The sequence below is a fragment of the Podarcis muralis genome, chromosome 8 (genome assembly GCF_964188315.1).
Source record: "Podarcis muralis chromosome 8, rPodMur119.hap1.1, whole genome shotgun sequence".
NCBI classification, from domain to species: Eukaryota; Metazoa; Chordata; class Lepidosauria; order Squamata; family Lacertidae; genus Podarcis; species Podarcis muralis.
Window position 1 is genome coordinate 7,788,763 of NC_135662.1, and position 12,932 is coordinate 7,801,694.

At 45.4% G+C, this 12,932-nt stretch overlaps 1 protein-coding gene across 1 annotated transcript in view; it reads left to right on the forward strand.

Moving 5' to 3' along the window:
- COL22A1 (collagen type XXII alpha 1 chain) overlaps nt 1–12,932 on the forward strand; it is a 195,080-nt gene that overhangs the window by 53,966 nt on the left and 128,182 nt on the right. The window contains exon 4 of the mRNA XM_077932713.1: nt 4,505–4,579. Within this exon, the coding sequence (XP_077788839.1) occupies nt 4,505–4,579 (75 nt within the window). The remainder of the gene's footprint in view (nt 1–4,504; nt 4,580–12,932) is intronic.

Below are 12,932 nucleotides of genomic sequence, written 5' to 3' on the forward strand. Positions count from 1 at the left end.
CTGGGAACTTCCATTGCATATAGCTTTGCTATGCTGCTGTTTGCTTGGACACAAAGGGAAGCAGACATGGTTTTTCCTTTGTTCCTGATGCTGGATAAACGCCTGTAAATATGCTTACACATGTCTCTGTCCGCCTCTTCCGTTATGAGAAGTTATTCACTCTGCTGATAAGAGTGTGCTCAGCTTCTGAATGTTTTGGAGACTTGAGTCGCTGACTGATGCTGTTCCAGGAACCAGAGTTCTCCCAGCTGCTGGCTGGTGGCTGGAGCCAGCTGGGGGCCTGCCAAATGCCCCCATCTTCCCAGACGCATCCCAACATCTCTATCCGACTGAGCTATCCAGGTCATGTGCAAGACATCACTACTACAGTGGTACCTTGGTTTACGAACTTAATCTGTTCCGGAAGTCCGTTCTTAAACCAAAGCATTCTTAAACCAAGGCGTGCTTTCCCATAGCAGCGGGGGACTCAATTTACAAATGGAACACACTCAACAGGAAGCGAAACTTGTTCTGCGTCCAAGGGAAAGTTCACAAACTAAAACACCTACTTCCGGGTTTGCAGCGTTCTTAATCCAAGTTGTTCATAAACTAAGCTGTTCTTAAACCAAGGCACCACTGTACTCATGCTTCAAGGCAGAACTCAACTCAGGGACAGGCATGGCTGCCAGATACTCAGGTTGCAAGTAACAGGGTTGTGATGTCCTGAGCTTGCCTTCCATCCCCTAGCATTTTCCATACATCCTGAGTGGGTGCAGGCCATTTATTTGTTCGTTTAAAACATCATCTTCTTTTTTTCTAACTCTGCTCTTCAGCCAAAAAAAGGCTCTCAGAGCTGCTTACAGATCACAAAAAAGGAAGACCGCCCAGAGACATACTATCTAAAAAAAAGACATGGCTGAAAAGGGAACTGGATTGGGAGGGAAGAGGTGTTCTGATAGTGACTATCTGGAATGGAAATATTTCCTGGAAAGGAAGAGCCAAATATTTGTGGTCTTCCAAGGCAGCTTGTGGAGAAATTGTGTTAACACCAGCCCTCTTATTTAGCCAATGAACTGAGTGGCTGATGTATCTGAATGTAGTGCTCAGCACTTGAGTTGCCCATTGACTAAAAGCTTGTCCCTTGGCAAACTTTGTGTAAGCTGTACACTTATTTTGAACCCATTTTCTGTCACACCATGACACTCGCTCTCCTGCTCCACCCTCGCTCCATGCCACAGGCACAATACATCATGCTGGACTGGAAACCCATTTGGAACTCTTTCAGAGCGTACAGCCACATTTTCCTTAATGCTCGCCTTGGCTCAGCAGTCCCCATCCTTTTCAACTGTGGCCCCAGCCTGGTGGAATGCTCTCTCACAAGAGACCAGGGCCCTGCAAGATTTGACATCCTTCTGCAGGGCCTGCAAGATGGAGCTATTCCACCAGGCCTTTGGTCAGGGTTCAGTCTGACTCATTTTTTCTTTGCATAAGAACAAGCACGAAGGAAGTTTCCCAGCCCACTCACAGGTCCTTATAATATCAGTGGAAACAGTTGGTCCTGGGGAGTATTAACTGCTTTCAATTTTAACCTGAGGGTTGTCATTTGTCCAGTTTTAACTTTAACTTATTTGAATTAATTTTGGGATGCATTTTAATCGATTGATTGCTTGTTTTATGCATATTGTATTATTTATATAATGTTAGCTGCTCTGAGCCCGGCTCTGGCCGGGGAGGGTGGGGCACAAATAAAAATTTATTATTATTATTGCCTTCTCTGTGTCAACTTTTTGATCATATGTTCCTGAGGGTAGGGGCCTTCCTTCCTTCCTGTCTTTACTCTGTAAAGGGCAATCCACATTCAGGGTATTCCTGAATTCTCCTCGAATTTGAAGATCTACTTGACGGTGTCCTCTATATGATGGCGTCCTTTATTTCAGGAGTGGGGAGCCCTTCTTGTTGCACTGTAAGTCCCATCATCATATCCGACCATAGGAGCCAATTCCTAGGGGCTGCGGGGGCTTCGGCCCCCACAATAAAATATTTGAGGGGGCCAGAGACTCGCCCTCAAAGTTGATGGGCATTCCCAATCAAATTGTGTGTGCATGCTGCATTGTATGATTATTATGTGGGTTAGGGCTTACCTGGGTCCCCACAATATTTTATTCAAGTTGGCACCTGGACCATTAGCCATACCGGTTAGGGTTGATGAGAGCTGGAGTCTCCCCACCCTAAGGTGTTTGAAGGCCAATCCAGTCTATGTTCTGTTGAAAGTACCAGAAGAGTGGAGAAGAGGCCCTTGAGTTTGTCTGTCAATAGCACCTGGACAGCAGATTGATCCAGTGCATGTCACAGTTTTCCCCCTCCACCTATAATGAGATGTCTTATATTTCTATCATATTCATTATTTTTATATTTTTATATTTTCATCTATACATGTAAATCAGCATATTCCTTGCAAATTTTGTCATCATTTTTTTGGGGATGAATTTCCTCTTTTCTCCCAATGTGTAATTGGCCAATCTGCTAATAATAATAATCAAGTGATAACCTTCACCCCATCGGGAAAAGCAGGTGAATGTCAGATCCCACTAAGCAGACGTTCTAATAAATACAGCTCTGTGTTCTGGACATTTCTTGACAATGTGGCAAAAGTGCCATTTCGCCCCTCACATTTGCGGAAATGCGGTTAAGAGCAGCCTGCTGTGCAGCCTCGAGCTGGATTCATCCACCCACGGTAACTTGGTGCAATTGGTTGATGTTTCCCATATGCTAACAAAATGCCTACAGCTGTTGGGATAATAGAAGTGATTTATCAGCAGCAGCTTCCAAAGCATCCGGCTGGCCCATTTAATAATGGCTTTCCTGGTCTAGGAGATACCTGTAGCCAGCAAATCTGTCTTGGTGCCAGGGTTTGGTTTTTTTTTAAAAAAAGTTATTTGGATAACTTTTGTGTTGAGCAAAGGCTCTTTGCAAAGACAGAGAAAAAGGAGAGAGAGAAAGATGGACCCTATTGGCAAAGAGAGCACAGGGATTATGGGAAAATGATGGTGTCACAATGGCAAGACAGGGACAGTCAATTCATAGAATCATCTAACCTGTTCCTTACATGGCTACTCATTAAAGCCTCAGGAAATAAATTGGGATCCCTGGAAATAGATGGTGTTGTTGGTTCACAACTTCCACTGTGGAGGCTGATTTTTTTAGGGAAGCAGTGGGAATGCCACACCGAACACTGTGGTCCACTTTCCTTCCTTCCTTCCTTCCTTCCTTCCTTCCTTCCTTCCTTCCTTCCTTCCTTCCTTCCTCCCTCCCTCCCTCCCTCCCTCCCTCCCTCCCTTCCTTCCTCTTTGCAACCTGTTCAGGAGGTAGCACTGCCTGTCAGCTTCCTGCTTCTTCGTCTCCGTGATTTTCACTGATTTTCCATTGTTCATTAAATAACTCTGCTTGGTCCATTTTCACCGTTATTCAGAAATTAGCCTTTGCTCTAGGGAAAAACAACTTAATGTTTCCATGCGTGCTTAGCTGGGAGGAAACAGAAAGAGTGATCAGGAGACACAATTGCAAAACGTAAAGAAAGTTGCAGCTGTTGAAAGGATATAACAGCATTAAAATCAGATCAGAGTCACTGTTGCACGTTCTCTAGCAATTAGTAACCAAGCAGAATGCACCTAAATTCTCTGACATCCATAGTAGAGGTAAAATTATTTCAAATGTAGATGGTTCCTGGCCACTGCAAACAAGCTAGCTACATGTAGGGTAACATATATAGTATGCTAGTAGTGGCAATGTCATGGACAATGGTATAGATTACTTTTTGGAACCCCATACAGTTCTAACTGCCAGGACTCCGCTATACAGCTGCAAATAAAATGTTTTAAGTGTGTTTTATGGGCAATATACAATGTGGCACTAGATGGCGATGGTGAGCCTTATGGAAAATTCAATGTCTTTTTTACAACGCTTCTTTAAAAAGTTCATTTTCAAAGCAGTTTTTATGTTTCTAGATTCCACCCCAATGAGATTTCATTTTTAAAATGATTTGGGAGAATTTTTCAATTTTAAGTTCTGAACATTTGTGATTCTGGAGCTTGATATGTTTTTATTTATTCTTGGGTTGTCTTGTTTTTATGGCGATTTATATTTTAATATCCCTTTGTTGCAAAATTTTAAATTCTGATTGCAAGAAGATGAATGAGTGTTATCGTGCAGTAATTCAGCTCCCGCAGATGGTATGCTCTGAAAACCTCCAGAATGAACCTTTTTCTCCAGAATGGGCCCCATGATGTGATTACCACTAATCTGCTGCTAATATTAGAGGCAGCAGGTTTATGAATTTCGATTGCTGGGAATCACAAGCAAGCGGAGAGGACTTTTTGGACTCCTGGCCTTGTGAGCTTCCCAAAGGCATCTGATTGGCCACTGTGATAATAGGATGCTTGACTAGATGGGTCAAAGTTTCCATTTAGAGGCCTGAATAATTACTTTATTTTTAATGTAAATCTTTTGTTCCCCCTTTTCTTCTCAGATGTGCTGTGTCCCAGTGTCCACGTAGAAGGAGACAGATTCAAGCACACCAATGGAGAAACTGACGATATTCCAGGTAATGGGGTGCTATCTGCAATATGCTTGGGGTTGGGAATATCAGTTTCCATCTTCAGTTGGCCATTGAGAAGTAACCAAATACACTATAGATCCAGTTAAGGGAGTCCAGATCCTCAGGTGGAACATTTGAAGAATTTCAAGAGAAGCTAAAAGGGTTTCAACAGGAGAAATAGCACAGTGGAAGAAGTAAGTCTGTGAATAACAAGCACACAGAAAATAGAGACTTCTGGGCCACATTACACTTGGGGCACAGGTGGTGCTGTGGTTTAAACCTCTTGGGCTTGCCAATCAGAAGGTCAGTAGTTTGAATCCCTGTGACGGAGTGAGCTCCCATTGCTCTGTCCCAGCTCCTGCCAACCTAGCAGTTTGAAGCACGCCAGTGCAAGTAGATAAATAGGTACCACTGCAGCGGGAAGGTAAATGGTGTTTCCATGAGCTCTGGTTTCTGTCACGGTGTTCTGTTGCACCAGAAGTGGTTTAGTCATGCTGGTCACATGATCTGGAAAGCTGTCTGTGGATAAATGCTGACGCCTTCAGCCTGAAAGTGAGATGAGCGCCGGAACCCCATAGTCATCTTTGACTGGACGTAACCATTCAGGGGTCCTTTACCTTTTTACACTTGGCCATGACTGCATGGTTCTGTCCTTGAGGACAGGGTCTCCCAACCCAAATTACTAACATGGGGCCCTATTTTGGAGCTTTATCCCTTTGTCTCTCAATCTAGATTGGGGACCATGAATTTACATCTGCGTTGTGATTTATTTTTTAATAAATCCACTTGATACCCCTAGGTCCATTTTTGGAATGCAAATTTCAGGTGTAGGCTTCCTATTCCAGAACCTAACTATTGTTGGAACTAATATTTAAAGACCCCTCTCCCCATGCAGTTTGTCAGATGTATGAATCCTTAGTTGTCAGATGATTGAATGCACATAGTTATGCATCAGTTATAACCCGTCTCCAGACTATATTTCCCATCATCCTTGGCAATTGACCAGGAGGCTGATGGGAGTTTGAGTTCAACAACATAAGGAAGGCCATAGGTTCCCTATCTCTGCTGTACAGGGGGGATATATATTTAAAGGCCACAAAACCAAAACAAATACAAACTTACTAATTCAAAAGGATGTCAAGTGAGGGGGTGGAGCTGTAGGGCTGTGCATTTGGCCCCACACCTAATACTATGTGGCTCCCATTGCCTTGACCCTTACTATCAAATAATTAGCCAGGATACATCAAAGACAAGGAACATGATGTGTTAGGGATTGTAGGAAAAGACCTGCCAAGGAAGCTGGAAAATATCTTTATGTATGCGACAACAGCGGCAAGAGTCTTAATAGCACAAGGATGGAAGAATGAGGAAATCCCGACTAAAGAACTATGGCAAGAGAAACTGATGGACCACGCAGAATTGGCAAAATTGACACATAAACTACGAGACAAGACAAGGAGAACTGTGATTTAAAAGATGAATGGGAACCTTTTACGAAGTACTTAAAGAAACAATAAAGTGAATTGGACTCCTTGGCAGGCTTTGAATAAACACTCACAAACTTTTTATTGACAATAACCAGTCAGACAAATTAAGGACCTATACAGTCTTGTAACATGCAGAGAATAGCATTTGCAGATAAACCAGAGATTGGAGCTGAGGGAAGTCAGTGGGGGAGGGGAGTGTGGGTTACTTTATGGGGAGGGGGGAGGGGGGATAAAGGATGACATGTTTTAAGATAAAATGTTTTGTTTAAATTCTTAATAATATTTTTTTTTAAAAAAAAAAAAAGACAAGGAACATGATGCACACAGATGTGCTTGGAACATGGAACTCCCCATCTCTTAGAGTTCCAGGTTCAATGAGCACCTAAATATGTAGGCTTTCTTGCCTCACACACCCATGCCCATGTGTAGATAATGAAGAAGACATTTGTAATCCAGATCAGGGTCAGAGGAATGGTCCCATGCCCTTTTACTATTCTGCATGCATAAGATGTGCAGGGGCTATTTTCTGCCAAGAAATGTTCACAATTCAGGCATAAGGACCATAACTCAGTGATGGAGCAACTACTTTGCATGAGAAGGTCCAAAGTTCACTTCTGCACAGGTAGGGATGGGCAGTGAGCCAGTGTGGACAACACTGAGCTAGGTGGAACAATGGCCTGCTTGGTATAAAATGTCTTCATATATTCCTGCCCTGTGTGTAGGGATTATTTGTGCTAGCCATTCACACAAGCATGCTAGTTTTGCTATGCTAGTGTAGCATCCGTAGTCAGTTTTCTTAGAGGACTTTCTTTTCTGACATAAAGTGTTACCTCAGGTTACAGACACTTCAGGTTACAGACTCCGCTAACCCAGAAATAGTACCTCGGGTTAAGACCTTTGCTTCAGGATGAGAACAGAACTACCCCCAAACTTCACACTGGCTCCTTCAAAGGGGATTGCAATCCCACTCAGAACAGGAAACTTGCCAATTTCCAAAACATGGGGAACCCCTCCCCACCCAAAGAGCCCCCATTGTCCACCAATTCAAACACAGTTGATCAGCCTTCATCCAGACCACAACTGCATCAAGACACTGGTTCACAGTTTTCACAGTCTTTCCCAATTCATATGTTATGGGAAAGGAGAGCTGTGTGTCAACATCATCACAGTGCTGACACCTTGCTCCAAAACTCCTAATGACCGCATCCAATGGCTTCATATAGATATTAAATACAGTGGTACCTCGGGTTAAAGATGCTTCAGGTTACCGACTCCACTAACCCCAAAATAGTACCTCACATTAAGAACTATGCTTCAGGATGAGAACAGAAATTGTGCAGCGGCAGCGGGAGGCCCCATTAGCTAAAGTGGTGCTTCAGGTTAAGAACAGTTTCAGGTTAAGAACGGACCTCTGGAACAAATTAAGTTCTTAACCCGAAGTACCACTCTTTTTGGTAAAAGCATTGATAGATTTTAGCCTACAGTTAAAACTGAGGATTCATTTTGCTCTGGAGAAATTAGAGGGATTTCTCAAGAGAGGTTGCTCTTCTGTACTTCAGAGTATTTTTAAAAAGCAAGAAATGGTGTGTGTGTGTGTTTTGCCAAGAGTCTAGTGGGCAGACAATGATTGGTTTACCAATATTTGGCTTTGGCTTAGTCTCAAAGGGCAGTCCCGTAGAGAGCAGTTGCAATTTTGGGGGTGGTGGTTGCGCAGCAAAGTAAGTAAGTTTGTGATTTTTACTGGAGCAGGAGGTTCTGACCTCTCCTCTCACCGCCTGTGTTTTCTGCAAAGCAGAGGAAGAATAATGAAGTTAAAGTGGAGGCAAATGGAGACACATTGTTCTCTGAAGTTTCTTTTATTAGTATTTTTTATTGCGGGCGCATAACTACAGGAGCCCACAAATAGAGAGAGAGAGAGACACACAAAGAGACAGATAGAGAGAGAGAGAGGAAAACCGGAACAAGGAGTCTGAGTCAGTGCTAATGACAAAGCATTATGCAGCAACCTCCGGGCAAATTTAACATACTCCTCATGTCTCTGATCCGATGCACAGAAACACCACTAAGGATTTAACAAGCATAGTAATAGCGAGTCGTGACTCAGGCTGAAACCCTGGCTGCAAGTCAATGCCGGGACTGGGGGAAATGGGATGGAAAATAGCTCCTGTGCATTGGTGGGTTTTGCTGTTTCGTCTTGTTATTTTCCATGCAGCATTTATTACCGATGCTCATTTTAAGCAGAAACTTCCATAGAATGTCAGAGGCTATAGAGAGAGGAGTGCTTGTGTGTGTGTGGGGGGGGGGGGTTGCATAGGGATTGTCTTTTACCCGAGTTCTGGGGTGACTCACTCAATGGGGTTAGAATTTTTGTTTTATTTTATTTCTTAAATAAAACTTGTTGCCCCCTCTTTCTTCTTCCTCTGATATATCAGAAGCAGGCATGTGCAGAAGCCCTCTGGGAAATCTTACTCTTCTCGATAGCTATTGTTTTGCCTCCCTTGAAATTTGTAAGATAGGGCCAAGGCTGTCTTAAGCATATGCGGTTCTGGGGTGCAAAGATCTGCCTGGTGCCCCCCCCCCCCCCCGGTTGCCCAGTCCCAGGCACGCAGGAGAGCGGAGCTGGCCAGCCGCCTCAGCATCTCACTTTATCAGTCGTCCCTGAACTTGCGGCACAGAGCTGCCCGCTGCAGAAGACCCCTATGTGGAGCAACAACCGACAGGTGGGCTCTTCCCCAGACTCAACTCTCAGGCCCCGAAATCACAGCCTGGCACCCCTGAGAGCCCGGTGCCTGGGTGCCCCGCACCCCTAGCGCCTATGAGTAAGACAGCCCTGGATAGGGCATCTCAGGAGGAACACCCCAATATTTCACTGGTAAGCTGTATACACCCCAGTCATCCACACAGGGATTGCCTGAGGAATGGAGCCTATGAGTGGAATCTAAGAGTTAGTCTATTGATTTCAGTATGGCGTATTCAGGTACCAGCCTATGTTTATAATCAAAACTGCTTAATCCATCTGGGATTTGCTCTCTTAGGTCTCTGTAGGACAAGCCATTCCTCCATACATAGATTGCTGGGGCTAGCAGAGTAGCTGTCAGACATCTATGGGAGGGCCAGTGGGACCTAACAACTGTTGGTTAAACTGGCTTTAAGGTTTGGCATACCCTACAACATTTCTCTAATGAAAATAAGATGCCCTATTCTATTATTATTATTATTATTATTATTATTATTATTATTATTATTATTATTATTCCCCCGCCACTCTAGGCAGCTTGCAACATATATAAAAGCATAATAAAACATCAAATATTAAAAACCTCTCTATACAGGGCTGCCTTCAGATGTCTTCTAAAGTTTGGATCATTACTTATTTTCTTGTCTTGGGGGTCGCATAACTCCATATATTTCTCTGATGAAAATAGGGGTGTCCTAAGGAAAAGCGGGTGGGTAAAAGCCTCAGCGCCTAGGGCTTGCCGATCGAAAGGTCAGCGTTTCGAATCCCCGCGGTGGGGTGCGCTCCCGTCGTTCGGTCCCAGCGCCTGCCAACCTAGCAGTTCGAAAGCATGTCAAAGTGCAAGTAGATAAATAGGGACCGCTTACTAGCGGGAAGGTAAACGGCGTTTCCGTGTGCTGCACTGGCTCACCAGATGCAGCTTTGTCACGCTGGCCACGTGACCCGGAAGTGTCTCCGGACAGCGCTGGCCCCCGGCCTCTTAAGTGAGATGGGCGCACAACCCTAGAGTCTGTCAAGACTGGCCCGTAAGGGCAGGGGTACCTTTACCTTTACCTTAAGGAAAAGCAGGACATTACAGGATCAAATCAGAAACTGGGATGGCTTCTATAAATCTAGGACTGTCCCTGGAAAATAGGGATACTTGGATGGTTTGCCAGTATAGGACGATACAGTGCAGGGCTGGAGATGGATATGGTTTGGGGAGAGAACCAGGCTAGGAAGAATTCCATGGGGCATACAGAAAGGTCCAGAGGGCTGCATTTGTCTCACATTCCTAAGGTCTCCCACCCCTGAGATATGCTGTCCCCAGATCTTCAGCTTAAAGTAGTGTAGGTCTGCTTTGAAGACTGAAGGCTTTCTTTCCCACCCGACAGATGAACAAGAAAACAATCCATCTGCCTGGGCCTCTGTGCTTATTTATAGCTTGTTGTGGGATGGCCAGGGGCCTTGCACCGAATGCTGCAGGGCCAGTGTGTAAAACCTAATAGCCTACAATTATAGCCAGGGATGGCTGCGATTGCTTGTCAGTGCCTCTCTTTCTGCTGGCCTGTGGTCAGCAGAGGAGCAGATTGGATTCCTAAGATGCCAGTGACTCACCAGCTAATTATAACGTTCTCCAAGGGGCTGTATGTGTTTTACGCTGGCAGAGAGGAGCCAGTGGCCCGCTGATCCTCAAAGAAGAGAGGCACATTAAACCAGCCCCGTGCTGCAGCAGACATCAGCTGCCCTGATGGTTGTTCGCCTGCCTCGGAACAACACTAGTTCTGCCCTTCCTTTGCACTCTCTGCACTGGGAAGCCCTCAATATTGAAGTCTCGTTAGCTAATCTCCCTCGCAAGGCTGATAATCTGCTCATGCATAGCTGCAGGCCTTTGGAATGGATCCTAGGCTGCAAAGAACACATGTTCAGGAAGAGATATTTCCTGTGAAGCCGCACACATGAAAAAAAGGATGACATCCCCGGCCGGTTAACCTCTGTGCAAGGCCCTTTGTTAATCGATAGTTTGAGATCCCCTCCAGCCAGCCCAATTATACATTGTTTGATGTGTTCTCTCTCTCTCTCTCTCTCTCTCTCTCTCTCTCTCTCTCTCTCTCTCTCTGTGTGTGTGTGTGTGTGGTTAGAGAGAGGGTCTTAGGGATGCTTGAATAGCTCCCTGACTCAGAACTCAAAATGGCTAGGGTACTTCTCCAGCAGCTTAAATTTGGTACACATAAATACTGCACCCACTGTTTGTTGCATTGCATTTTGGATTGCCTTTATTGCATTCATTTCCTCCTTTCCCCCCAGGGAGCTGAAGGTGCCCTGCATGGTTCTCCTCCATCTCATTTAACCTCTACAGTGACCCTGTGAAGTAGTTTAGGCCATCATGGTGTGGGGGGGTGCTGGGGCAATGGTCCCAGGCACATTTTTCTGGGGGGGTGCTCCTTTGCAAGGCTGGGGTGATCCCATCTTCGCAAAGGTGGCTTGAAGCTGGTTGTGCTGGGCCCGGGGGTTAACCAGAGCAATGTGGTTCAGGTCCGGTCCCGAATCCAAGGATTCCACCAGGCTAGGTCTGGCATAGGGTAACAGGCAGGTTCCAGCAATGTTGTTCCCGCAACCTGGGGTGGGGTCCGGCAGCCTTTTATCTCTGACGGGGTAACGGCCAGTCCTGATCCCCCAGTGACTCACCTCCCTGTCTCACCCAAAGGCGAGCACTCCTCCTGCGAGTACTCAGGTCTCTCCTTCTCTCAGACCTGAGTCTCTGCAGCTCAGGAGATGTCGGTGGGTTACTAGACCCAGAGGCCACCTCAGCCTCTCCTGACCCAACTGGTAGTGGAGCAGCTGCACATGATGGCCCAGCTGAGGGCAACGAGGTCATCCTCACATCTGGAGCCAGGCCAGGCTCAGGCCCCTGACTCAGCTCAGCTGGTGCTTGTTGCAGGGGAACCTGTGCAGACTGTGGATCTTCAGAATCAAGCCCCAGACTCGGTTCAGATGCCGCCTGAGGCAGAAGATCCTGTGCAGACCGAGACTCCTCCAGTTCCAAGTCTGAGCCCAAGTCACAGGCCATCACACTGGTGTCACATAAGCAGCAAGAGCTGGGCTGATGCAACATTCTTGTCTCTGGCCTGGTCAACTTTTTCCTCTGGCCCTGCACACCTTTGGCATGTGGTTCCTGGATGGCTGCCCATACTAGGATGTGGTCCTCAGGATGAAAATGACACACACACACACACACACTTTACCCAATCAGCACTTCTTCTTTTTTTGCAAGCTGAGAAACTTTTGATCCAATCACCCGTTATCATTTTCTCATGAAATGCTCCATCTTGCCTTCTACACCTGGAGGAACGAGAACGCGTAAATACAACCTGTTGATATACGCTCTCATAGAGTTTCTACAGCGAAGCCAAGCTATTATTTTATATTAGGGCCAGTTGGGAGCTCTTAGAGTCAGGGTAAGTAATATATTGGCTGCACTTTATTAGAGCAGTTGGGGGCCAGTGGCAATATGTCAGAGAATTCTCCCATTAAAGTTGTTCCCTGGGTCTTTCAAGGGGTGAAGCTGTAGGGCAAGGGATGGTAATAAATGCCTTATTTCATCTGCTGATTGAAAATGGAGCAAAGAACCAAGAAGGAAAAAAAAAGCTGCCAGAAACAAAGAAAATACCTGCAGGGCAATTACCGTAACCTGTAATATAAATGCAATTACAAGCTTGGCGAACGGCCAGAACGCACCTCCCCACTGTGCCAAACACGGTATTGATTTTGGTTCTCTACAAAGTAGTGGCCTTAGAAGGGAGCTTAAAGTTTAGTATAGGGTGCACCATCTGTGTCAGATATGGACCTGTTTACATGCGCAGTTATCCTAGGATAACAACCTCAGAACTCACTTTGATGGACTCCAACAGCTCAAGGAGAGAAGCAATAGATGAGAAAACAACCCCTGGTGAGATCAGGGGTACTTTGCTCACCTTCATTTTATGCTGCTGTAAGTTATTTTGTAAGGCTGTTGGCTCTGGTGCGGTAAGTTCACTGTTCCTCTGTAGTTCAGTACCATTGAAAGCAAGTGTTCCCCCATCTACAGATATTTTTTTTATCTGCGTCAATAGCATCATTACTGTTATTCTGTGTTTGTGTGTGCACTTAGAAAACA